At 39.3% G+C, this 23491-nt stretch overlaps 3 protein-coding genes across 6 annotated transcripts in view; 1 reads left to right on the top strand and 2 right to left on the bottom strand.

Annotated features, from left to right (window-relative positions):
* Positions 1-2714, bottom strand: part of dlg3 (discs, large homolog 3) — a 71171-nt gene extending 68457 nt beyond the window's left edge. The window contains exon 1 of the mRNA XM_084550218.1: positions 2088-2714. Coding sequence (XP_084406344.1) covers positions 2088-2241 — 154 coding nt within the window. The 5' untranslated portion in view covers positions 2242-2714. The remainder of the gene's footprint in view (positions 1-2087) is intronic.
* Positions 2715-5177: 2463 nt separating this feature from the next.
* Positions 5178-15306, bottom strand: gdpd2 (glycerophosphodiester phosphodiesterase domain containing 2). 2 transcript variants are annotated; one of them, XM_084549336.1, is made up of 17 exons: positions 15177-15306; positions 13600-13676; positions 12349-12530; positions 11574-11677; positions 11337-11430; positions 10984-11043; positions 10786-10884; positions 10592-10682; positions 9710-9855; positions 9024-9106; positions 8204-8363; positions 7911-8117; positions 7676-7815; positions 6782-6929; positions 6576-6658; positions 6451-6479; positions 5178-5877 (listed from the first exon to the last, which is right to left on the bottom strand). In XM_084549336.1, exons 3-17 carry the CDS (start codon positions 12427-12429, stop codon positions 5819-5821), a joined length of 1584 nt encoding a protein of 527 aa, XP_084405462.1. In that variant the 5' UTR covers positions 12430-12530; positions 13600-13676; positions 15177-15306; the 3' UTR covers positions 5178-5818. The 2 variants fall into 2 exon arrangements, with proteins under 2 accessions (XP_084405462.1, XP_084405463.1); XM_084549337.1 differs by lacking the exon at positions 6451-6479.
* A 1799-nt stretch (positions 15307-17105) lies between these two features.
* On the top strand, positions 17106-23415 carry pdzd11 (PDZ domain containing 11). Of its 3 annotated transcripts, none has more exons than XM_084550036.1 (7): positions 17106-17706; positions 18146-18253; positions 19828-19968; positions 20434-20532; positions 21086-21146; positions 21831-21895; positions 22704-23415. In XM_084550036.1, exons 2-6 carry the CDS (start codon positions 18161-18163, stop codon positions 21863-21865), a joined length of 429 nt encoding a protein of 142 aa, XP_084406162.1. In that variant the 5' UTR covers positions 17106-17706; positions 18146-18160; the 3' UTR covers positions 21866-21895; positions 22704-23415. The 3 variants fall into 3 exon arrangements, 2 of the variants coding, with proteins under 2 accessions (XP_084406162.1, XP_084406161.1); XR_014699200.1 differs by having other exon boundaries at positions 17110-17706; positions 21831-21974; XM_084550035.1 differs by having other exon boundaries at positions 17111-17706; positions 21831-23415.
* Positions 23416-23491: the final 76 nt, after the last annotated feature.

Genomic DNA, 23491 nt, shown 5'->3' with positions numbered 1-23491 from the left:
CTATTGTATCACAACCACAGTGATGAACACAACATAAAACGGTCCAAATAGAATCAGTTCACATGGCCCCGAGCATGTGAAGGCAAACACAAGGGGAGCGGATAAGAGGATGAGTAATGTTTATACTGGACTGTATTCTTATAAGTGCTGTGAACCGGCAACTCCTCCTCTCTGCCTTTCCTGATGAGAACCACATGTTGAATGAGGGGTGAACCCTGCACCTCAGACACAACGATCACAGGCCTCTTCTTCTAACCTCATACACTGTGCGGGGTGATCCAGCAATCCCAGAAAGTTGTGGAAGAGCACTGGCATGTCAGCCAAGAGCAATTTATTTTCCTGTCTGCCTCAGGCCCTGTCCTGATCGAAAATTCTTTGTGAGGAATGTTTGGAATCCTGATTTGGAAAGCTAATCCTCTCCGAGTCTACCTCACTGCAATAAATAACATATTACAGCTGATGTCATTAGTCACTACATTAAAACTGTGCAAAACTGAAGGTTTCATAAAAATGCTGTCTCAGTATATCCCATTAGTGTCACTAATGCCTAGAGAAATGGGACGGGACTTGGGTTTTTAATGGCTTTACCCCGTCCGGTGACAGATAAACATTAAAGGCCCCTGGAGGACCAGTACTTTGCTCGAGGTCACTTTAGGTGCAGCTGATTCTTAATAACTCTGAGGCTGAAACCTGTGTCATGGAGGAAGTTGGTAGCATGCAATAATGAAGGCTTTGTATAGATGCAAAAAGGAAACTGCTGATATGTTAAATGCCTGCACTTAGCTTAAGAATAAAGTCAGCTGAAAGGCTGTGATATAAAAAGATGGAGAGTCTACAGCCATGCTAACCGCTCTGGGAAGCTGTCCTTAGGCAAAGCTCTGCTATAAGCTACATGCTAACAATAACGAAGCTAACATGCCATTATTTAGCAAATATAATGTGTACCATGTTCATCATCTTAGTTTAGCCTGTTAGCATTCAAACACAACTGTATGCAATCACTACAAAACTATCCTTAGACATTCATGGCATGGCGGTGTATGTGTAGATGTAATAGTGCATTCCCATTCAGTACAAAGAGCATATCATCACAGGCAACAGATCTTGTCTTTATGCCTCAAAGTTGCATCAACCTTGCACAGGAAATTAAACTTTAAACTCCCTTCAGTAAACATCACCAGTAAAAACTGCCATAGTGTATGATGGCCCTTCCCCCTCAGAACCCCAGCAAAGAAGCAGCAGTGGGTCAGCAGAAGCAATAGCAGACCGGAGGGCGAGCATCTTATAACATGACTGTGGTAATTAGAAAAACCACTCAACCATGGGTTAAACTGGAGTAATGTGCTTTATCGGCCCTAAAAAGGAACACAGTTTTACACTGGCTCCTCTGAGCTCTTTCCCAAAACACCAAACCCGTCATGGAGGTGTAGCTGGTTAGAGCTAATAATAGATGCTCTTCAGATGAGTCGCAGTAGAAACTATGCACACTACAGGACTCCTTCAACATCAGCAATATTAGTTAAGTCAGCAGCGGAGTCGGAAGGTAATAACTGCTTTCTGGTTGTGTGTTCAGAGCAATGATCATGTTGACATAAGTTTATGGAGTTTAAAGTACAAGACACCTATTTGTAAAAGTGAAAGGAAGAATTGTACTTTAACAGTGTGACAAGGCTGAGTTTATAACAGCTCCGTCATAGATAGACTGTGTTGTGTTCGGCTTTAATGAGATTTCATTACAATCTGAGTAGGGTACAGAGAAGGACATACAGCAAACCTTTGTGAGGTGAACTGAAAGGCCTCTTTCATAAGACTTAATTGGGAAACATTAGGACTCAGTTAACTGCCTATACAAATTAATACAACCTGACCCAGTCCACATTCTGTGTCTGCCTGCAGCCATTCACACAACACTTCAAACTATATAAGCTACACTGAATAAATTACTCATATTCCTAAGGCAAAGCAAAAAGCTCAAGTCATGTGAACAGGAAAAGTTATGTAGAAAGTTCACCCTGAGGAAAGTCTGATGTAATTTAAACTAGAAGTCAGAGTTTTGAAAGACTCCCTTCCTCAAAACAAGTTCTTACCAAGAAGAGCTTGGAACAACTGGCTCCCCAGGATGGCAGACACTTTGCCCACGCTGGTCTTCAGTGCCTGCTCCTCTGGACTGGTCAGGTTGGCCTGGTATTGTCTGAGCAGCCCCACCGCCCTCTCGGTGTCTGCCTCACAAAATGAATACATGTCTCAGAGTGGTGTTCTCACAATCTGGCATTAAAGTGAACTCACTTGCCAGTTCATTAGATACACTAGCAAAAACGAATGCATTTTAATATCACAGTCCTGCACAAAATCTTCCGTCACGACACATACAACGTTCAGTTTATGCTGCAACAGTACAAGAAAGGTGGTAATTCAGCTGTAGGATCATTTAGGAGGATGTCGTCCGTGGTGCTGATAAACTATGTTGAATCAAACACTAAAGCGTTTCTGTTATTTAGCCTAGCCCACTGAGTAAAATGGGGCTGTCAAAATAATAGAAACGTGTCAGTACAACACAATACAGTTCAACAGTACTACAAACATGCCCAATACTTTAATGTGCCCAATTAAGTGGTAAATGGGGGTATTATGTCTGATGTAGCTGTATTATATCTGTAACTCTTTTTGAAGCTGTCTTTTTCTATTGCTTGTGATGCTGCTGTAGAGCAACACATCTATCTATCAATCTATCTGTCTGTCTGTCTGTCTGTCTATCTATCAACTATGACAAATCTGTTGTAGCCGCATCAATAAATCTTTGTGACAAATCACCAAATGTGATAAAATAGTAATATTGGTATGAGGTTTTAAAGTGTGCATTAGTGTTTCAGCCACCAAACATTAAAAACATTAAAAACCCAGAGGTGTGGATAAAAAAAAATCACATTTGAGGCTGGAACAAGTCCATATCTACCACTATTCCTTCAAAAACTACACTATCAATTCACAAAACTGTCTCTGACTACTCTCTAACATTAAACTAATCACTTATGGAGATCAGCTCAAAAACCTGTAGAAAATAAAGTCATTTCAAATAATCCTCTAATGCAGCACACATAAATAATAGTATGTCACAGAAGTTATGGAGTATTTTTTGTTGTGGACACACGTTCAGGAACAAAATATGGGGATTATTAAAAGCCATCACATATTAATAATAAGGATTTATGTCAGTATTATAACCAAATGCTCTGCAGTAGCACTGTTATCTGTCATATTCTCTGCAGAGCACATTAAAGCTATTTTTCTCTTCTGACAGGACTGTACAGCTGGTGGTTGAACCCGGTGGGTGGAGAGGAACATAACCGAGAGATGATGCACACCACGAAGGTAAATCTACTACTTCACAGTTCCCTACCTGATCCGGAACATTTCCATCAAGAAAATCTAATAAAAAACAACTATAAACTACAGACCGGAAGTTGCAATTTCAAGTTACAGTATTTTAACTTTTTCATTCCCCGAGGACTAACAAAAAAAGATTGTGTTACTCAAAGGATTATAGCTGGGGTTAGTGGGCCAGTGAAAAGCCGTGCAATAACTTTGATGGAGTAATGAGCTGGTATTAACCTAAAAACTTTTAACTTCAACCGAGATTTACAGCGAAAAAATAAATAAATAAATAAAGTAAATAAATGACACACGAGGGAGATGAAGGACGCTGCGTTCACGGTACTTACCATATTTATGCACCATGGTGTGGCCAACTCGAAAAGTCATGTAAAATGCAGTTATTGGGAGGGGTTTAGAAGAAAAACAATAAGAGCAAATCGCCTCGGATAATTTTCACAACTGTCGCTGCTCCCTCACAACAAGTGAGATGTTGAGTTTTAAATCCAGTCCCTGGACCCTCCCAGTTTGCCGGAGAGTTGCTGCCGCGGTCAGCTGCCTGATCCACACCCACAGACTGAGGTTAGGATGTGACAAGTAGAGAGAGAGTTCACTTCATGACAACTTTCCAGAAGTTTTGGGCAAAACGGAGCCAGAAAGTTCGGCATGTCCCTCCTCCCATCCCACTCATGCCTCGCCTTCGTGGATAAGGCCCTTTGGCCCATCCTCACCGGCTGCACTCAAACCCGGGTGTTAATTATTTAAAAAGTATCACCTCCAGATAACCTTGCATGGTAGGCTATTATCAGTAGAAATCAGTATGCTAGTAAAGCTGTGTGTTGATTCGTGGTTAACTTTTTTCCCCCTCTCATCACATAACGTCTTTCTTTTTCCCATTTTTTTGCAGTGTGCGCCATCTTGTGGCGTTTTAAGGCGGTGCAAGGGAATGTTTATTTTACAAACCCAGCAGGTTAGCTCTTGGGATGAAAAAGTTAAACGATAAACTAGCTAACTCAGTGAGTCTACGTCCTCTGGAGTCGAGGACTCCAAGCTTGAAAATATATATTTTTTAAAATCCAGAAGCTAAATAAAAGCTTACCGGAGCTATGTGTCCTGCTCCTCATCGCTGCAAGAGGCTAGCGGCTTGAGGCTACATTAGCTGCTACTAGCATAACGCAACAGCATCCCTGGCACAACATTGGACTACCGAGCTGCATTGTGGGTAATGTAGGCGCCGAGTTTGACAAGGAAGAAGACTGTTATATTAAAACAATTATATATGTTGATATTTCTTGCCCTCTTTTTAAAACTAAGCATTGTAAGCTCAGTAATGTTTTGTGGAGTATAATGCTAAATCAATTAAGTCATATAGTTATATAGTATAAGTTTAATTGTCTCCAAAACTCTTCTATGAGACAAGGTTAGGTTAGGTTAACTAAGTTCAAGATAAATTATTTCAGATACTTCAGCACCATTCGAGTTAAATTATAGGTAACTGGGGGGGGGGGGGCATGGACACAACAAACCCACCACCATCCCACTGCAAATGTTCCTGTTGTTTTATACAATTTTATTTTATTTTTTTTTTGTATATTTGAGTGTGTGTATATTTACTATTGCTGTTTTATTTATTTTTTATTTTATTTATGCATACTGTGTGCAACAACACCAAGACAAGTTCCTTGTACAAACATACTTGGCAATAAAGTCTTTCTGATTCTGGTTAAGATGCAGTTATTTTAAGGCAGGTTTTGAAAGTCTAGAGCAAACACACAGAAACTACACACCCTTTGTCCTTGAGAGGGAGACGTTTCTTTAATCAATTCTTGTAAGCACAAACAGCAACACGTGTTGTGGAGTATGGTTCATTCCACAAAAAAGGGACCATGCATATGTTCCACTACTACAACTTTCCTAATTTCACAGTTTTATTTTTTAATTGTATGAATATTTTTTCATTGTAAGTAATACTTTTTCTTTTATGTAAATATCAGAGGTCCGCAGTCTAATACAAAAAGCTGTCAAAAATGTTGTACAGTAGACAATGCCATAGAGGGTTGAATACAAAGTAGTAAAAAATAGTGTGTAAATACAAAGTAGTAAAAAATAGTGTGTAAATACAAAGTTAAAAAAAAAAAAAGTTGTTGTGCTTTTGGCTCAGGTTACTGTCACGTCATGAAGAATAGCAATACAGATCTACAGTGCATGTTATACAATCAGAGCGTCAAAACCAGCATTTAACAATCACCAAACATAAAAACCCTGATATACTGTATAAAACCATAAACACTTAAACTGACATCTTATACATAATGTATGTATAATGTAAAAAAAGACAACGTCTACTTTTCATGGCTTCAGAATACAGTGTTGGCAGTTCACATTAACTTGCTCTCTTCCTGATTCAGGTCCGAACCACTCTGTGTGTGGAAGGAGGCATCTGGTCTCATTATAAAAAGGGATCCAGCTCTTTCTTATTGTAGGTTGGAGTATCCGCTCTGTTGGACCCTGTCACAAGTTAAGAAAAGGCATAAATAATGATTAATAGAGGAATCTAAACTGATATAAATATCAACCTTTAGGCCACCAGGTTGTGAAATCATGCTAAGTTCATGTTCAACATGTTAGTGAATTATTATCATTAGGAATTAGAAAGTGGTACCAAAAAGTTAGTTGACTGGATTTTTTGTTTTGTTTTTGTGGTTATTAACACCATGTCAAACCCAAATATAGAACACTGTGTGCAACATTCAAATGTGGATCATATACATATTGGTAGCTAGTCCTTTTTAGTATGATAATGGTCAAAATGTTAACTAGAGGTGTAACATTTGTTGGTTAGTCGGTAAACACAAAGTTAATCTGCAACTGATTTCATAATCAATTAATTGCTTGTCATTTTTCAAGCAAGATAGCAAAACTAACCCGGATTTATTCTGTTTTATTTGATAGTGAACTGAGATAGATGCTATCTATGTGTAAAAATAAAATAATAACGATGAATACTCTTATAGACTTAACAATCAATTGATTGACAATGATCAGTTGCAGTCACCATATTTACATGTAAAATTACACTACCTTCTCTGTGACAGAAACAGTGTGTTTTCCTGGGAGAAACAGTCAGTTGGAGGAGTCAGTCACTGTGATCAACATTTTCATACAACGGACACAAATTAATATGGTAAAACCAGTGCCCAGCTTACCACTGAAAGATGTACAGTCCAATCATTATCACTATTGACACAATATCCACTGATATCCAGATTATTTTATATGTAAGACGATCCTGAAACACACAAGCATGACAGTGTAGCAATACCAATATCATGCAATATCATGAAAAAGATGCTGGGTAATGATATAAACAGATAGGGAAATAAACAACCATCTACTGTACTGTATGGCTCACCATGATCCAGTCAGGCCTGTCTACATCTTTTAGGAGGTGGCAGGTGTTGGTAGTAACAGAGCTGACCCCTGCACACCACAGCAGAGAGAACAGCCAGCGCTCATTGACCGACCACATGTTCACTGTATAGTTCTGACTCCGAAGATCCCTGTTAGATACAAACAAAAATATATTTCAAATAGAAGAAAGACAGGATCCACAGAAAGCAGGACTGTAAATATTTGCATACAGCATATTAAGTAAATGTATGGTTAGCTCTGTGTAAACTATATGTATCTGGGTGTATGGGCATGCAAATATGCATAAAGTATAACTCTTCTGTGGGTCTTTATTTGTCCATATGTTTTGTCTTAGCAGATCATTTTGCAATTTAGCAACACCAAAATAAAATACAGACCTGCATGTATGCATATGTAGCGAGAGGGATAAAAGGATACATACACACACCCACCCTGCACAATAAAAGCATCATGACTTATTCCAGTCACACATGTGTAAACATTGTCCATGTGTTAATTTGTGCCACCCAGTGAAAAGTAGATGTGCGAAAAGCCCATGTCATAAAGTAAGAAGAGGAGCCTGTGTACAGTGAGTTCATTTAGGGCTCAGTGCAGCACTTTATGAACTTCTCCAAACATGTAGCTACACTTCCTTTCTTTTGTAACTTTTGTTTTCATGCTTGGTTTTATTTAACAACAGTCCTTGGTTGGGACGTTTTTTGAATTTTATTCCCTGTGGGAGTTTCCTATGCCTCTATATTAAGCCCCAGCACCGTGTCTCAGCATGCTGCACATACGCCTTTAATTAATACTCTGCTGTGCATGCCCTATAGCACCAGCACACTCAGGTATGTTTATTATTATCATTATTTTTTTATTTTTTTATTTTTTTTACCTGATTTTACTCATATTCAGTTTGTTGTAGTTTACATTTAGGTGGCTTCCATTTTCTTGACGCATATTGTCTTCGTTGTCATAGATCTGGATGAAGCCTGGAGCCGTCATGTGTCTTGTTTTTGGAGGAAGCCACAAAACCTATAAAAAGAAAACATGTTAAAAATGTGTCTCATAATGAAATATTTAAGTCAAAATCCACCAGAATTAGAGTAAAAGGGCAGAATTTAACTTACCAGGCTTTGGTCAATTCCAGATTCTAAGATGGTGTTGACTATGTCCTCTGTGTCATTTTCCTGGTTGGGGCTATATAGGTCAAATAGCACGGAGATGTTGTGCTGTTTGGCGAGATCAAGGAGCTGACGTAAGGAGGGTATAGTCTGGATCCTGGCTCTTTCAATCTCCTCGTCTGACAGCTGGGACACGGAGTGGAAAGGATCTGTCTGGAAATTCAGATAATACCTCGTTTTTTTTGTTGCTCAATACAAGCAAGCGTCTGGACAAGCATGCACTGAAGCACAACCCTCACCTTTAAGAACCATTCGCCTGCATTCAGACTCTGTAATTCCTCGAAGGTTAAGTCAGTGCTGTTGTTGAAGGTTTTGTCGGGGAACTTTTCTTTGACATTTGTTGTTCGCAGAAGGAACTCAGATCCATTGTCATGCATCAAGAAGGGAACTCGGTCTTTACTAAATTCAAGAAGTAGTAAAAATAAAAATAAAAAAATATATATATATGTTAACATATTTGCATACACGTTTTTTCACCAGAACACAGTACAAAATGTACATCTGAGGCCTAAAACTAATTTCTTCATCAAACGGTTGTAGAACCGGTTTTTGGAAGGATATCAAAACCTGTGTTGGTTTTTCAGATCTAAGTTTGTTTTTGTTTTTTCTTCAAATAGGATCATTGCTTCATTTCTTGGCATGTTACTGAACGCTGCCACGATCATAAAATTTTACTGACTGTCACATAAATAATTGCACAACTGCATTTCTTTGACCACGCCAGCACCGTATTAGAAACTGGCCCCAAGATAAACAGTTTGTGGCACTAGACATCACTGAAAGCACTCCAGTCAGACTTCAAATGGTGGAAACAGTGATAGAGGCATGGCATTCCTGTAAGCTACGTTCAGCTCTTTCCATACAGGTGAATTGGAGCTATCATGCAAACGTATTGAAAGCCACACATATAATTGCTATCAGGTCAACATGTAATAATTATGATTGGCTTAATGGAATGCATTTCTGTCCTTGCGCACATTCATCAAACAAACTTGGGATCATCTCTGAAAACACTGCTCCACGGTGCTTCATAACACTAGGAGCTCACGTTAACTGTACCTGAGCTGCACATCTGTCTCGAAGACCGTCACGCCGCATGCGACGCTCCTGTTGAAAGACATCATGGTGTTCTCTGGGGCCAGCTGAACACAGAGAGGACAGATGGGTGAGACACACTCATGTGCTTAAGTGCCCTAACTACCCTGAAGCTGTGTGAACACACACAACCCCCGTACAGAGTGTTCAGTGGAGCTTATTTGTTGAGCCAGAAGCAAAGCAAACTAACAAGGACAACATATGGGGCCCCTCACATGACTGGACGTCTGCTCACACCTGAGCCATGGTCTTTGTTATAATGGCAATATATGAATATGCACAGTCATTTTACATATTGCATTAGCAAACAGATATAAATATATATATAAATTGCTTTGAATGGTAAGAAGTATTGATACTGGCAAGGATTATAGCAGCTGATTTCCCTGTTGAGTGTGAGTATATCTGGTTATTCTAGAGAAACTGGTAAAATGTGGAATGGACTGAGAGGAGCAGTGACTTCCTTTCAAAAGGGATTGGTCTTCTTATTAAATACATCCATTAAACGATGTCTGATTGATTGATTAAATATGCTACCATCTCAACCTCAGCACCTCTTTCCAAGCGTGTATTAATGACAGCACCAGATAGTATTTAATAGCAGCCAAGTTTACTACTTGGGGTGCTGTCAGCTAGAGCAGGATGCTCACCATCGGTGCACCTCTGTGGCCAACGAGCTTTGGTTTTTCAGGTAATTCATCCCTCCCTATCAGACAAGGAGACTGGATCCACAAGGGACACAGGAGGATGGCTGCTGATACCACTAGAAATACCGGTGCAATCAGGAACTTGGATCCTGGAGAAAACAAAAGTCAAACAATGATCTTTAGTTTCATATTTACACTGCCTGTCTCAAGAAGCTCTGCAGAACGCACAACCTGAATCTCCTCGAGCAGGGGAGATGTAAACAACTGGATACGGTATACATGCAGCATATGATGCAAACAAGAGTACATGATACTAGATACTATGCATGATAGAGCATTTATTATACAAAAGCTTAGTGGGTTTACAGCGTGCTCATAAAGCTATGAACTATGTCAGTGACAATGGTTGTAATAGTGAGCTGACTGGCATAATGCATGCATCATTACACCAGCTTATCACAAGCAAATCTGATAATTATAAGTTAAGATAATTAGTTATGGATGTTGATATTTCATTCTGTTTTTTCTGTACCATTGCAATGTCTGGGATTAAGATCATGTTTGTCTTCTCTAGAAGCTATTTGCTGATCAAAGCCGGTTTCAAATTGACAGACAATGTTTTTGTCTGTCAACAGTCTTTTAGTTGCCCATCCGTCATGCCTATGTAAACTGAAGGCAGTATGACGTGTACTGCAGATAATCCAGCATTGTGTATGAATACTGTTTCATTTTTCTGTTCTGGGAGCTCCTCTCCCATAACCTTGTGTTGTGTGAGATTCAGTGCAATGCTTGAATAAAGAAACGCTGACTTCCAGATCCTCATTGCAAGAATGGTTATTCCCTTTTTCACCCCACATAAACTCATAAATTATATCTGGCAGTTACCTGTTTTGGCCGTATGGAAGAGTTGAAAGACAAACAAGCTCAGCAGTGTCAAAGCTACAACGGCTCCAAACTGCAGGAAAGGAGCCGTGGCCTGGGAAGGGGACATCAAAAACATGTGATATTCTCACACAACCCAGAGCTACGAAAAAACAGAACAAACATTTTCTTTCCTATTATTTGTGCCCTCTCTGTACCTGCAGTGAAAGAAGAACAGTTGGCCATTCATGACTCCCCCAGAGACTAATTCCTGTGACCTTGCAAGTGACAATTATCACACCAAAAAATAAGAAGATCTGTAGAGAGGAAAAGCAAATATGACATTCAGTGATTTAACTCAACAAATTATGTGTATTATGTGTGTAAAATGTCAGGCAGTTTGATGTTTACAATACCTTGTGCAGCCAGTGTAAGTCGAGCTGTTCTCCTAAGGCAACTTGGAACAGTGCAAAGAGCTGCAATCAATAGGGAAACTTATGAAACGATACCTATGAACTGGTTTCACTGTGTTAGACGATGTTAAACACTTTAAAATGTTGTTCAGTAATTAACCAGGTCAATAAGGTCTCATAGCCATAATTATAGCCTCATTATCACCGAGACAATAGAACAGAATAGGATGCTTGATTTGTTCTTGGACATGTCCAATGAAATTAACATTGCTACATCGCAAAACTGTGCAAATTATAAAAATAGACAAAAGTGCATCAAGACATAAAACCAATAAATAATACTACTATGTTCTCACCAGCAGCAGAACGCAGTAGATGGTTAACACTGCAGCGATGATGATCACCACCATGAACCAGTTCACCCACACTTTCAGTTTTGTGAACCCCATCCTGATAATGGGACAAAAGCGGGTGGCACAGGGTCAGCAGGATAAAGGTCACATATAAAAATAGACAGAAAACAAGGAGGGTTTCGGGCTTTTGTACTGGACTCATTGTGAGTCTTGTGTGTGCCTATGTTTGCGATCACTCACCAGTTAACTTCATCCCGGTCATTAAAAGTAACCAGGCAAATGTACATCCAGCACAGGGAAAGCAGGGAGGCCAGAGCAACAAATGAGAACCACAAGCACGCACGCTGAAATGAAAATAACAGGTGGAATGTTGTTTTAGTAAGATGATAAAAATTGTTTATGTGTACACTCCATGGTGAAAAAACAATGGAAGAAATCCAATATTTTTGTTTTATCTGTACCCGCCATTGTGTTCTGCTCTGTGCCATGCCGTGCCAACTCAACACAAACAGGCCCGTCATGCTGTTTCTCTATCAACACATCCACTTCCAACACACTCTCATACTTTTCTCAAAATTAGAGACAACCACCATCCTCCCCCCACCACCACCTCTATAATCCTGTTCTAGTTAAGTCCCCAACAGGCCTGTTAGAACCTGTCACCTTTTTTTTAATTCTTGGCACGCACATGTATTTTCAGCGCTTCAATCATCACTTGCTTCATTTTGCTTTTTATTTGTTAGTGATAAAGAGAAGTGAATAGCTTTCTTCTTAATTTTTAAATCCTGTGGCCGGGCAGTGTGTTGGCCATAATTTATAATTCTGAATTAACTTCAGTGGAATGTTAATACCCGATTATAGAGATTTGTAAAGGTTTTGCTCAATTGAAGATCCTGGGGAAAAAAACGCTCACCTGGAGCGCTGCTGCAGACAATTGAAACACCTGAGGCATGATCTGATAAAAACATATGGTAAGCTTAAATACACACAGCAATATGCCTGAATAAATACTCACTTTACTCCTCCCTTGACTTGAGGACCTCCAGTTGCAGCTGTAAAAGCCCCTGCTGCAAACTCTGCAACAGGCTTCAGACATCCCTGCTGCTCCTTGTTCACAGTGAAGGATTCAGATTCTGCTCTGTGCAGCCTCGACACCTGATACAAACGAGAGGCCTGCTCTCATTCACTTCCTTAAACCTGTGGAGGAAAAAAAAAAGACGACTGTGACAGAAAGTAAATGGGAGTGGGGGGTTTCTTTGAGCGTTAAGGCGATCCCTGCTCAATAGAGCCTGTGTGCAAGGGTGGGGTGGGGGGTAGCTACTGGTTCCCTTTACAATGACCAACACCACAGGGCATTGTGAGCAGTGCAGGGACCGGCCGGAGAGTGAAATCACACTGTTCAACCCTTTGCAGTTCACAAAGCAGTGACAGGCACTGCAATGCACGGAGAGCTAGTGGAGGAAATGAACTATGAGAAAAACCCTTCCAGATGGTTGACAAGTTTATAGGGGATCAGATTGCTGATATTTCTGAGCTGATGTGCAGTGACAGGTCATGGCGAGACTTAAGTAAACATGTTTGAGCATATCTTTCCTCAGTCGTGTCAGGTTTCGGTCCCTTCCACTCGAGTACCTGGGAAACTTATTGCATTATTTGTCACCCACCAAACAGACACATTGGGTAATAAACGTTTCTGTTGTGATAAAACTGTTTCTCGTTGGACTTGATTTGACTTGGGGCTGTGACTTCTCGTCAGGATTATTCGTTTTGTTTTCACAGTCACAGCCCTCATGGCGATAGTCAAGGTCAAGGTTAGTAGATGTGTTTTAAACGGGTCAAGAAAATGAAGAAAAAAAATGAATGAATCACTCCAAATTAATATGTAAAAAGGGCCACCCAATCATTAACGTCACTTAAAAAGAATTAGGACATTATAGCCTGTTTGAGCATGTTTGGACCGTGCTTCATGTCTGAAACATAAGTCGCCCTGTTTCACTGAACAAGGTATATATTTACCAGGAAGATTTGAACCTGATATGAATGTTGAGTAATAACCTTTATCTGTGCCCAACCACGCTGTCATCTAGTGACGAGATGACAAAAGAAAAATGTCCCTGTTCAGTCAAAGAACAATAAAGGCCGTCATGGTTGAGGGCATTGCAACAGTGAGCTCTTATGTCTTTGTTTATTAAAGGATATTTTAAATGCAACACATCTCAACGCTAAAGCGTGTGTTTCCGCTGTGAAATAAATGTGCAACTCTTACCTGTGCTATTGTCCTCCAGATTAATGACAGCATGCAGACACGCCCTCCAAATTTGTTCATCCACACGACCTTTATCGCTGTAATATAAACTGTAATTAGGCAGCAGTACAGTGGGAGTACTTCTCTAATGAAAAGAGGATGACAGATAAAATCTCGAACATCTGACGGTTGATAAATGCATGGGGAAAACAAATAAAACTCTCTCTCCCTCACACACACATTCCCACTTTGTCTCATACCTTCACAAAGTTATTTCCTCTTGGACTGAGTCCCGCTGCGCTGTCAAAGTTACTGACATACTCGCTTTAAGCTTCCACTTTCCAAAAACCAGTTTCATTCTTTCTTTTAACAACTGTTGCCAAAAACCCCAGCAAGGTCAGTTTCACGTGTTCTGAACTAATAGTCATATGATAAAAGAAAAAATATATATTCCCACACAAGAGACGTGTGAATACAACCCATGTCAGCCAGTGTTGTGTTTTATGTGCTTTGTTTTTTTGTATTTTTAACAGAGTGAAGTAATTTAACACTAATTGACATGTTTCCTCCACTTTTATTTGTATTTATTCATTTTATTATATTCATTATGTACTTATTTGTCTAGGAACAGGTCGTTTTACTAATGCCTTCTCTCTTTTCTGGCTTCTTGTATTGTTAAGTTGTCATAATTCTGGGTGAATTAGGAGTTATATACAAAAAGCAATAAATAATCATGGTGCAACCTGCCAAATTTAAGTCAAATCAAGCTCATGTTCACAGGGATTTCTTAAAGTGAAGCATTTTAACATTAGATGACATGTTTCCAACATTACTTTGGGGGGTAAAGGCAATCTCCTACATCAGGGGTGTCAAACTAATTTTCGTTTGGGGGCCACACACAGCCCAAATTGATCTCAAGCAGGCCAGACCAGTAAGATAACAGAATAATAACCTTTAAGTAACGACAACTCCAGATTTTGTCCATTTGTTTTAGTGCAAAGATGAACAAGTAAATTAGGAGAATTTAAGAAAATAAGTGCAATTTGTTCACATTACTGTCTACTGTCTGTCCACTAAAACAGTAGATAAATAATTTGCACTTTGCAAATTCATGCTGCGGGCCAGATCAGACTCTCTGGTGGGCCACTTTCGGGCATGTTTGACACCTGTGTCCTACATGGACAGAAATGTCCTTGGATGGATTTTTTCGCCTTCCTTGCTCCTTGCATTGTTACAACCTTAAGTTAATTCACTTATATATGCAAAAAGTTAGCCCTGCCATAGACTGGCATCTCCCGATGACAGCTGGGATAGGCCCCAGCCCCCCTTCGACCCTTCACAGGACAAGCGGTCATTAAGAACATCAATGAATGAATACAAAAAGTTATAAGCTGTATACAAAAAGCAATAAACTATGGTGTCATGAAATATTGCATTGCATTCATTAGTGTAATCCCCCATGAGACAACATTTCAACCTGTCAAATTTAGCAGGGATTTCTTCATCTATCTATCTATCTATCTATCTATCTATCTATCTATCTATCTATCTATCTATCTATGTTTTATGCGCAGTCGAACAAATCACAATTGACTCACCAGTAATCCAACCGTTAAATCCCCTGCTGCATGTGGTGAGCTCTCCGAGACGCGCATAAAGCCCCACACTGTTTGCCTCCAGTCCTCTTCACGCGTTTCGGTTGCCTCGAGTCCGTGAACTGACTGTTGAATGGGCCCCGATGAATGGAGGAGGGAGGAATGAGGGGGTGTAGCCCGAACAGAGACACAGGGGAGGTTCCCAGAGCGAGTGCAGTTCAGGTGAGCGAGCGTCGCGGGGAAACGTCTTCTACCTGTACCGACAGGTGCACCGGCGTCTGTGACAAATAGCGTCGAGGTTGTAGGGAAGGGAAAGTGTTCTCAAAGTCACTTTAAACTATAAACTTGTATTTGTTGTTAAGGTTTTTTTTGTTTTTGTTTTTATAGGGACATTTCTCCAATTAGTTCAGAAGATAGGCGATTGGGCTTCTTCTCTGACTATTGGCTAGGTTGGAAAACGCGCAAATACACCTGTACAATATAGGATGTAGTTATGATAGTGCGTATTGTTTAAATCCGTCAAAATGATTATCTTCGGGCCATATATTTATTAAACAAGGTAAACCTATACATGTCTTTTTATAAATAAATATAACACTGCAACAAATTAAATGTATGTGGACCGAGACTCGTCACTTACGCTTCTACGGTATCTGACTCTGTGGCGCAACGGTAGCGCGTCTGACTCCAGATCAGAAGGTTGCGTGTTCAAATCACGTCAGGGTCAATTTCTTTATTTGTTGGATCCCTCTCAGTAAGATTCCGCACAGGTTTAAAATGTATGCCCCACTCTTTGTATGTCGTAATGGATGGGTTATATGTACAATACACACATATCAGGCATAACATTATGACCACCCTACTAATACTGTGTTGCCTCCCCCCTTTTCCTGCCAAAACAGCCTTGAAGGTATGCTGTGGCACCTGGCACAAAGATGTTAGCAGCATCTTTTAAGTCCTGTAAATTGTGAGGTGGGGCCTCCCTAGATCAGACTTGTTTGTCCAGCACATCCCACAGATGCTCAATTGGATTAAGAGCTGGGGGAATTTGGAGGCCAGAATTTGGAACACCTCCTCATATCATTCCTGTGGATCATGGCAGGGCTCATTATCCTGCTGAAAGAGGCCACAGCCATTAGGGAATACAGTTTCCATGAAAAGTTGCGCATGGTCTGGCAAGTCTCCCAGAAGAACACTGCCCAAAGCATCACACTGCCTCGGCCGGCTTGCATCCCAGTGCTATGTATTCCCCAGATAAACGATGCAGATTCAATACAATGTATGTACTCAATAACGACATTTTAAAAGATGTCTTTACTGTTTAATAAAACTGGACCTTCTACACGAGGAGTACTTTTGGTACTTTGCATACTTAACAAAAAGTAAATAAAAATCAGTGCACAGTTATTAACAGCTGCCTGTAGTAATTCTACATTGTGATATGCTCACTTATGCTAGCTTTAAATAAAAAGTAACTAACAGGGAGAACAACATTTTATAGACATAATATTTATTTAATGGCACCTCGACTAAAGAAACCCTGCAGCTAGAATGCCTGAACGTGGGTTCAGAAGACTGAACCTGTATGCATGTTTATTTAACCCAAAATGCATGATTTCCATTTTCCGAACCTTGCATGCATTTTTTTAAGAGTTGTTTGTGTGTCAAATATGCACATAGCATGCCTCCCACGCAACAACATTTCAGTTTCGTTTAATTGCACTTTAAAACTTGCAGAGACTTGAAACTTGTCTGTGAATGAAACTCCTGAACGTCATGAGTGGTTTACTTTGATCGGTCATGCTTTTATAAGTTAATTTCTCACAACAGCATACCCGAGAAATGCAGCCACATCTAGTGTTTAATCGAGCCTCAGGGTCTTTCTATAGAAATGTTTGATTACGTTCTGATGAAGTTGCAAAGCAGTGTATACAGTACATGAGAGGTTGTAACAGGTATAAAAAATTCTGGAGAATGATGGGATGTGTCGTCAGATAAAAATGGTGACCTGAGGGACTATTATACGTTAATGTAAGTTAATGACATGACGTTAATATATAATTTATTAAATTACAGGCCATCTGAAGAAGTTCAAAGGGTTTTACACTATTCAGATGAAGCTCTCTGTTGTGAGAGATAAGTGTAGTGTTTAATGAACACTCATGGCCCTGTGATAATAATTATGGCACACCAGCTTCAGTAAAGTCAGCAAATACATTACAAATACATACAAATACAAATACATTATTTTTGGCACGATGTGTCATTATTATAATAGTGTTTCATTTACGTCATGCAGTTGTTTCTTTCTAATTAACTTTTCTTAAACTTAGCAGTCCATATAGCCACATAAATTATGATAAAGAGTATAGCAGAGTATAGCAACATGTTTCAGACAGCCAACAGTGAGGAATCCATTAGTCTAACGTTGTTGTCGACATGACTCCTCCACGGCAGCAGGGGGCGCTCATGCACTGGAGCCCAGTTGTCGCTGAATGCAAGAAGTGTATACTGCTAGCTTTCAAACTGGCAGGTGAGAGATATTTCTATTGTTATAAGGCTGTCACTTTGTTTTTGTCCATCCAAAACTTTAAGCAACGTCTTTATGTATAGTACAGATGGTGATAATAGTGAATTCTTAAATGGCATTTGTTTAAAGGAGCTCGTTTCGAGTTAGCTAGTAAGCTAGCCGTAGTGAGCTATCAAATTGTTGGTACAAGTATCCGATGTCGGCTAAAACATTTATTTTACTTCATTTTACTTCCACCACCTGGTACAAACGTACATGCTATGTCTCTAATTTTACTCTTTGGGGACTGTATTATAGTTAAACTTAGTAAATTAGTAAGGAGACTTGAGCGCAGCTGACATGCAATAAGACGAAGCTTGTGTGTAATATTGTGAATTATGACTTGCGGTGCCCTAAACCATATGTAATGACTTTTCATAACAGTAAACTCCTCTGTTTGTAGGTGTTTTCGGTAACAATGGATCAGAAAATTCCCTATGATGACTACCAGCTGCCCGTGGTATTCCTGCCTTCTTACGAGAACCCACCAGCGTGGATACCTCCTCAAGAGGTATGTTACATTTTAGTCGAACCACACTCTGTAATAAAACCCATATATGCCTCTTACAGATGTTAGATAACTCGACTCAAGCGCCACAAAGTTCTGCTAGTTTTTTTTCTGAATCTGTCAGTTGCATTCGGTGATGGAGTCTTCTCGGTTGTCATGGAGATGGCACAGCTGTGGCCACAACACTGTCTGACTGTGGTCATGTAATAATCATGGGTGGATATATAAAGGTGTTCTCAGTTTTCTTTTGTCTTTATCTGACTTTCATTTACTCTCGTTTAGTGACTTTAATTTAATTTAATTTTTACTTTACTTTTATTTATTGTCTGGATCTCAAAAGCTCTACATTACTTACAGTCAGACTGTTACCACATATACTGCACACATTTTGCACAAAATTATTTTTTACACAACTACCACAGATGTAGCACATGTGCACTATACAGATATATGTATAATATACCAAAGACATTTCACATGTACAGTTAGAAGCTGTACCCATATGTGAAGATTCTCAATCTTCTAGGTCAAACTAACATAAAGTCATCTAAACATGTTTGAGTTTCTTGGAGACGTTTCACAACTCATCTAAGTGTCTTCTTTAGTACTGAAGAAGACCTGGATGACTGAGAATTCTCTTAACGGCGAGCACCTCAGATTGGTGTTGGTGTACATAAAAGGGCATTTAAGAAACTTTAAAGATTACAGGAAAACTCATTCTTCCTTCCACTAGCTTTCGCCTGGCCTATCAGTGAACAGCCACAGAGCTAAGAGAATCTTGCATAAAGCCCCGAACCACCTGCTGCTCAGTGAGAGTGAGTGAAAGTTTCATTTCACCATCATGACGGATGCTGAACAGATGCTAAACTTACTGACATCACATCTGCTCAGTGAAGTGTTGCCTCCCGGTGTGGTGGAAGTCAACATTTTTGTCAAAATGCAGATCTCACAACATCTAAAAAAAGACCCGGCAGAAATTTGAATTTCAGAAGTGAAGCAGCCACTCAGATGAGTAGTGAAATGTCTTAAAAAAAATTTAAACAAGTCCGGCTGCCTTTGCTATAGCTTTGTTTTAAATATTGGCACATATGTAGACACATGGTTTTGCCTTTTCTTTGCTGTTTTTTTGTACAAGTTTGAAGTTATTTGATTAAAATTGTTTCAGATGTTGCACATGTTACATGCATGAACTGTATCATAGTGTTTTTTTTCAAACTGCTTTTATTATTATTGGACCTGGAGTTAGTGGACATCAGAAAAAGATTCAGGGTGTGTTCACACGTGACGCTAAAGTGATGACAGTGTTATGCGGCTGAAAGCTCTGCAAGAAGTAGATTAAAACAGATTAAAATGCTTTAAATTTCCAGTTTTAAGGTATTAACTTTAAGCTGCAGCATATGGACCTCTTCTCCTCACCCTCCTTTTTGTCAAACATATAACGCTGAATATTTTCATGATAGTGCTGTCCTGTATCACCATTTTCCGCAGAGGTTGTGAACTCTTACCACATTTCACTCTCACAATTTTAGTGGAACTGCATTATGTCAGCTGTTCTTCCTTTCTTGTTTAATTTCTAGCGAGTTCATCACCCTGACTATAACAATGAGCTCACCCAGTTCCTGCCTCGCACCGTAGTATTGAAGAAACCTCCAGGAGCACAGCTGGGTTTCAACATCCGAGGGGGCAAGGCGTCACAATTAGGAATCTTTATATCAAAGGTAGGTGTGCAGGGCCGGTATATACATGATATGTTGTTGACTGATAGAAAAATATTGGGTTTAGTTACTAGGTTTAGTAAACAGGTTATATTCATGCACGATAAAGTGCCTTGTTTTGTAGAAAACCTATTAGTTCAAGGAGATTGCAGGAGGCCTGAAACCATGGTGCCATCTCAAGGAAGATACTCCCTCCTTCCAGAGAATAGATAACATGAAGATAATCTAGCATTGTAGATTATTGTGTATAAATACTGTTTAATTTTTCTGTTCTGGGAGCTCCTCTCCCGTAACCTTGTGTTGTGTGACACCCTGTGCACTGCTTGAATAAAGAAACACTTCGAGATCCTCATTGCAAGAGTGGTGATTCCTTTTTTCACCTCAGATTGACTGATTGTTTGGTCTTCAAAAATGTCCACATTGCAATGTATAAATTTGTGTGTGTGTGTGTGTATTATATGTTGGCAGGTGGTTCCAGACTCTGATGCTCACAGAGCAGGCCTACAGGAGGGAGATCAGGTTCTTTCCGTGAATGAGGTTGATTTTCAAGACATTGAGCACTCAAGAGTAAGTCAGAGCAGAGGTCCAAACAAACTAATTAGACACATTATTTGATAGTAGTCAACATGTGAGAGAATGTAGCATGACATCAGTAGAGTTAATCTAGTTTCAGTATATATATTTACATTCATATTATCTTCCTTCAAAAGTGTTTGTCTGATGGTCACAGCTTCAGAAAGCTGTTTTTTTTTATCAGTAATTCTTGCTGACATCTGTGGGGCACTTATTCTGAAACCATAACCACACATTTCAGTTCCTGTTTATGTGTACAAGAAACGTTAATGAAATTGGTCAAAACAGTACTGCTTAGGCACTGAGATGTAGATCATACGGTAATTTAGACCCGTCAGTTTTTGTCACTGCCTCTCACGCAAATATCTCTGTGTTAACGGGCAAATCACAAGATCTCATAGTTTATTAGTATGAGGCCACAGTGTCATTGTTGTCTAATCACAATAATGCATTATGTATTTTTATGTATGTGTATTCTGTCGATATGAATAACACACATTCTGTTGAAACTAATTTCATAGAGGATAACATTTGTCTTCCTTCTCAGGCTGTAGAAATTCTGAAAACTGCCAGAGAAATCCTGATGAGGGTTCGCTTCTTTCCTTACAGTAAGCCTTGGTCTCTTAAATTATATCAGGAGCATGATGACAAACCAGAAGTGAGCACTATTTTGTTATATCTGTTGGTGTTTCTTATGTTTTCTTAAGATAAGGCAAGATAAGATAATCCTTTCTTTATCTCACAGTGGGCAAATTTGCAGTGTTGCAGCAGCATATAAAGGACAGTGTTCTGATACAAGATTTGTATTACTGGGTAAAATGTTCCTGTCTGTATTTACCTTTTCTTTGTAGCAGCACCAAATTTTGTTGTTGTGAAGTGTTGCTATTAAGATGAGATAAGATGAAACGTAATTTTACACAGCCCAAAGGCATCGTTCGCTCAGTTTGTGTTTGATTACGGTAGATTCCAGTCTGTTCTGCATTTTTAATACAGATTGTATCTATCTATCATCCCCATCTGTGCTATTATGGTATTATACAGCTTATCAAAATGTAAAAAGTTCACGTGTGACAGAGGGGAAAAAGAAAGAACCTATCTCTCAAGAATGAGCAGATACTAGCATGTTTTAACACCTACGGTCTAAGATAACTATCTGATCGGATCTCACTGCAGGCATTCAGTGAGAAACAACAAAAAACAGTATTTGGAGTCAGTGAATTGTATCATGCTGGTAGGTTATATAACGCACCTTTCAGAACTATAATGATGTCCTTTGTGTGTTCTTTTATCAGACTACCAAAGGCAAAAGGAGAGGACTGTACACTAGGTGGCAGCAGAGAGAGAGAAAGAGATAGAGGTGGACACTACACGACACATCCGTACTTTCCTCCCACGCGCTCTGGCCTCTATTCTGTCTCAGCTTCAAGATGTCTGATGTATGACAAACACTTTCAGTCAGAGTCCTCCATGTGAGGAAAAAATATTATCTGTTAAAGGCTTCTTTTCAAAGAGAGTGGTGCAACGCTATCTGTGATCTACTATGATGATTTCTACTCCATCGAGATGTAGTCACAGGCAGCTTTTTTTTATATGTTTTTTTATGCATCAGGATCAGAACCATTGACATTTTACATGATGGATTATAGAACTAATAAAAATGATCATTTATAAAAACTGCAATCTTAAACTTGCAATCTCAAACATTACAGTCCTTTGGATTTGGAGACACCTGCAGTTACTGGTGGTAACAGCAAACGTGGTTTAATGCCACAGAATCCAGGGGGAATCAAAAACTAGCTATTGTGTTGTAATTGGCCTTTTTCCATCATTCTTTGAGCAACTGTGATTTTATGCTTCGTATGGGATGAGTCTGTGAACAGCAGAGCACACTGGTTACTCCTCTCTGGAAGTTAAGAGGTGTGGAGCCTGTTGACTGGGCTCCTTGTTCCATCACTCCATGAAATACATTCATAGATGCATTTTTGATGAACAATAGCAACAAGCGCTAATCTCACGTTTAAAAAAGCAGTAGGAAAAAAGTTTTCATTAGCAACAGCTTTGAAACCCGGCTGTTGTGTGGCGACGATTTAGGATTCTGCTTTCGCATTCAGATATCTGTTTGTAGATATTACATTAGTTGTAACTTAATACTGTTTGTCTTCCAGGAATGTGGCCACAGACACCCGCTTCAAAATGATGAAAATATGTAAATGTTGCTGTATTTATATCAGAGGGCCTTAAGCTCATTTATTTTTTTCCCCCATTCAGTTATCTTACAGACATTCATTTAAATGAAAATGTTCAAGATTGCCACTTTAAGAGTTTCATTTTAGCACATGGGTGCACTGACATAAAATAGAGACTGTATATTTTAGTACACACTGACACAAAGACAGTAGAGGCTTTCAAACTGTCAAGAGTAAATGATAGTGCAAGACTTCTGGTCATTTTTAAATATCACTGATTCGTTTTACGTGTTTAACTCATATTTTGTAATGGTTCATGAAATAAGTTAATGTAAATATACATTTCAGTGACTGCTTTTGGGGGCTACTTACTGTAATATTGTCATTTTTATGTTTCAAACATGACAAGTTTTACCTTCTCTGTTCATGTATAAACTTGAGGTGCCAAACAGCTGATAACTAGGACTTGTGACATGCTATTAAAGGTGCACAACACATATCTAGTAGCGGTACAGCCTGTAATGGGTGTGTGTCTGTGTGAAATGGAGGCTCTGAGGTTTTGATTTTAATAATTAGTCAGTTTAAACACTTGTTGCACACTAATAGTTTTCATAAATGTGTGTTTCCGATTTGATGAACGAGTCAGCATTTTTTTATAAAGTAACCTGACATAACATATCCAGAATAAAAAGTTTTAAACCCTAGTTGACTTTGACTTTTTACTGAAGACAGACTGGTTTGCTCCGGTGCAAGTAGCAAAACTTGTT

Source organism: Chelon labrosus, assembly GCF_963514085.1.
Source record: "Chelon labrosus genome assembly, chromosome: 8".
NCBI lineage: Eukaryota > Metazoa > Chordata > Actinopteri > Mugiliformes > Mugilidae > Chelon > Chelon labrosus.
Note: the sequence above shows the minus strand (reverse complement) of the source record. Positions and strands in the feature narration are given on the sequence as shown.

What these genes read in the sequence shown, in the direction of transcription:
- gdpd2 (XM_084549336.1), bottom strand. Translation starts at nt 12,429, where the DNA reads ATGTCTGAAGCCTGTTGCAGAGTTTGCAGCAGGGGCTTTTACAGCTGC. An exon ending in TCTACTGCGTTCTGCTGCTG is followed by an intron (nt 11,044 to 11,336) that starts GTGAGAACATAG and finishes TATTGATTGCAG; the next exon opens with CTCTTTGCACTGTTCCAAGT. An exon ending in CAGGCGAATGGTTCTTAAAG is followed by an intron (nt 8,118 to 8,203) that starts GTGAGGGTTGTG and finishes CTGAATTTCCAG; the next exon opens with ACAGATCCTTTCCACTCCGT.
- pdzd11 (XM_084550036.1), top strand. Translation starts at nt 18,161, where the DNA reads ATGGATCAGAAAATTCCCTATGATGACTACCAGCTGCCCGTGGTATTC. An exon ending in CGTGGATACCTCCTCAAGAG is followed by an intron (nt 18,254 to 19,827) that starts GTATGTTACATT and finishes TTTAATTTCTAG; the next exon opens with CGAGTTCATCACCCTGACTA. An exon ending in TAGGAATCTTTATATCAAAG is followed by an intron (nt 19,969 to 20,433) that starts GTAGGTGTGCAG and finishes ATATGTTGGCAG; the next exon opens with GTGGTTCCAGACTCTGATGC.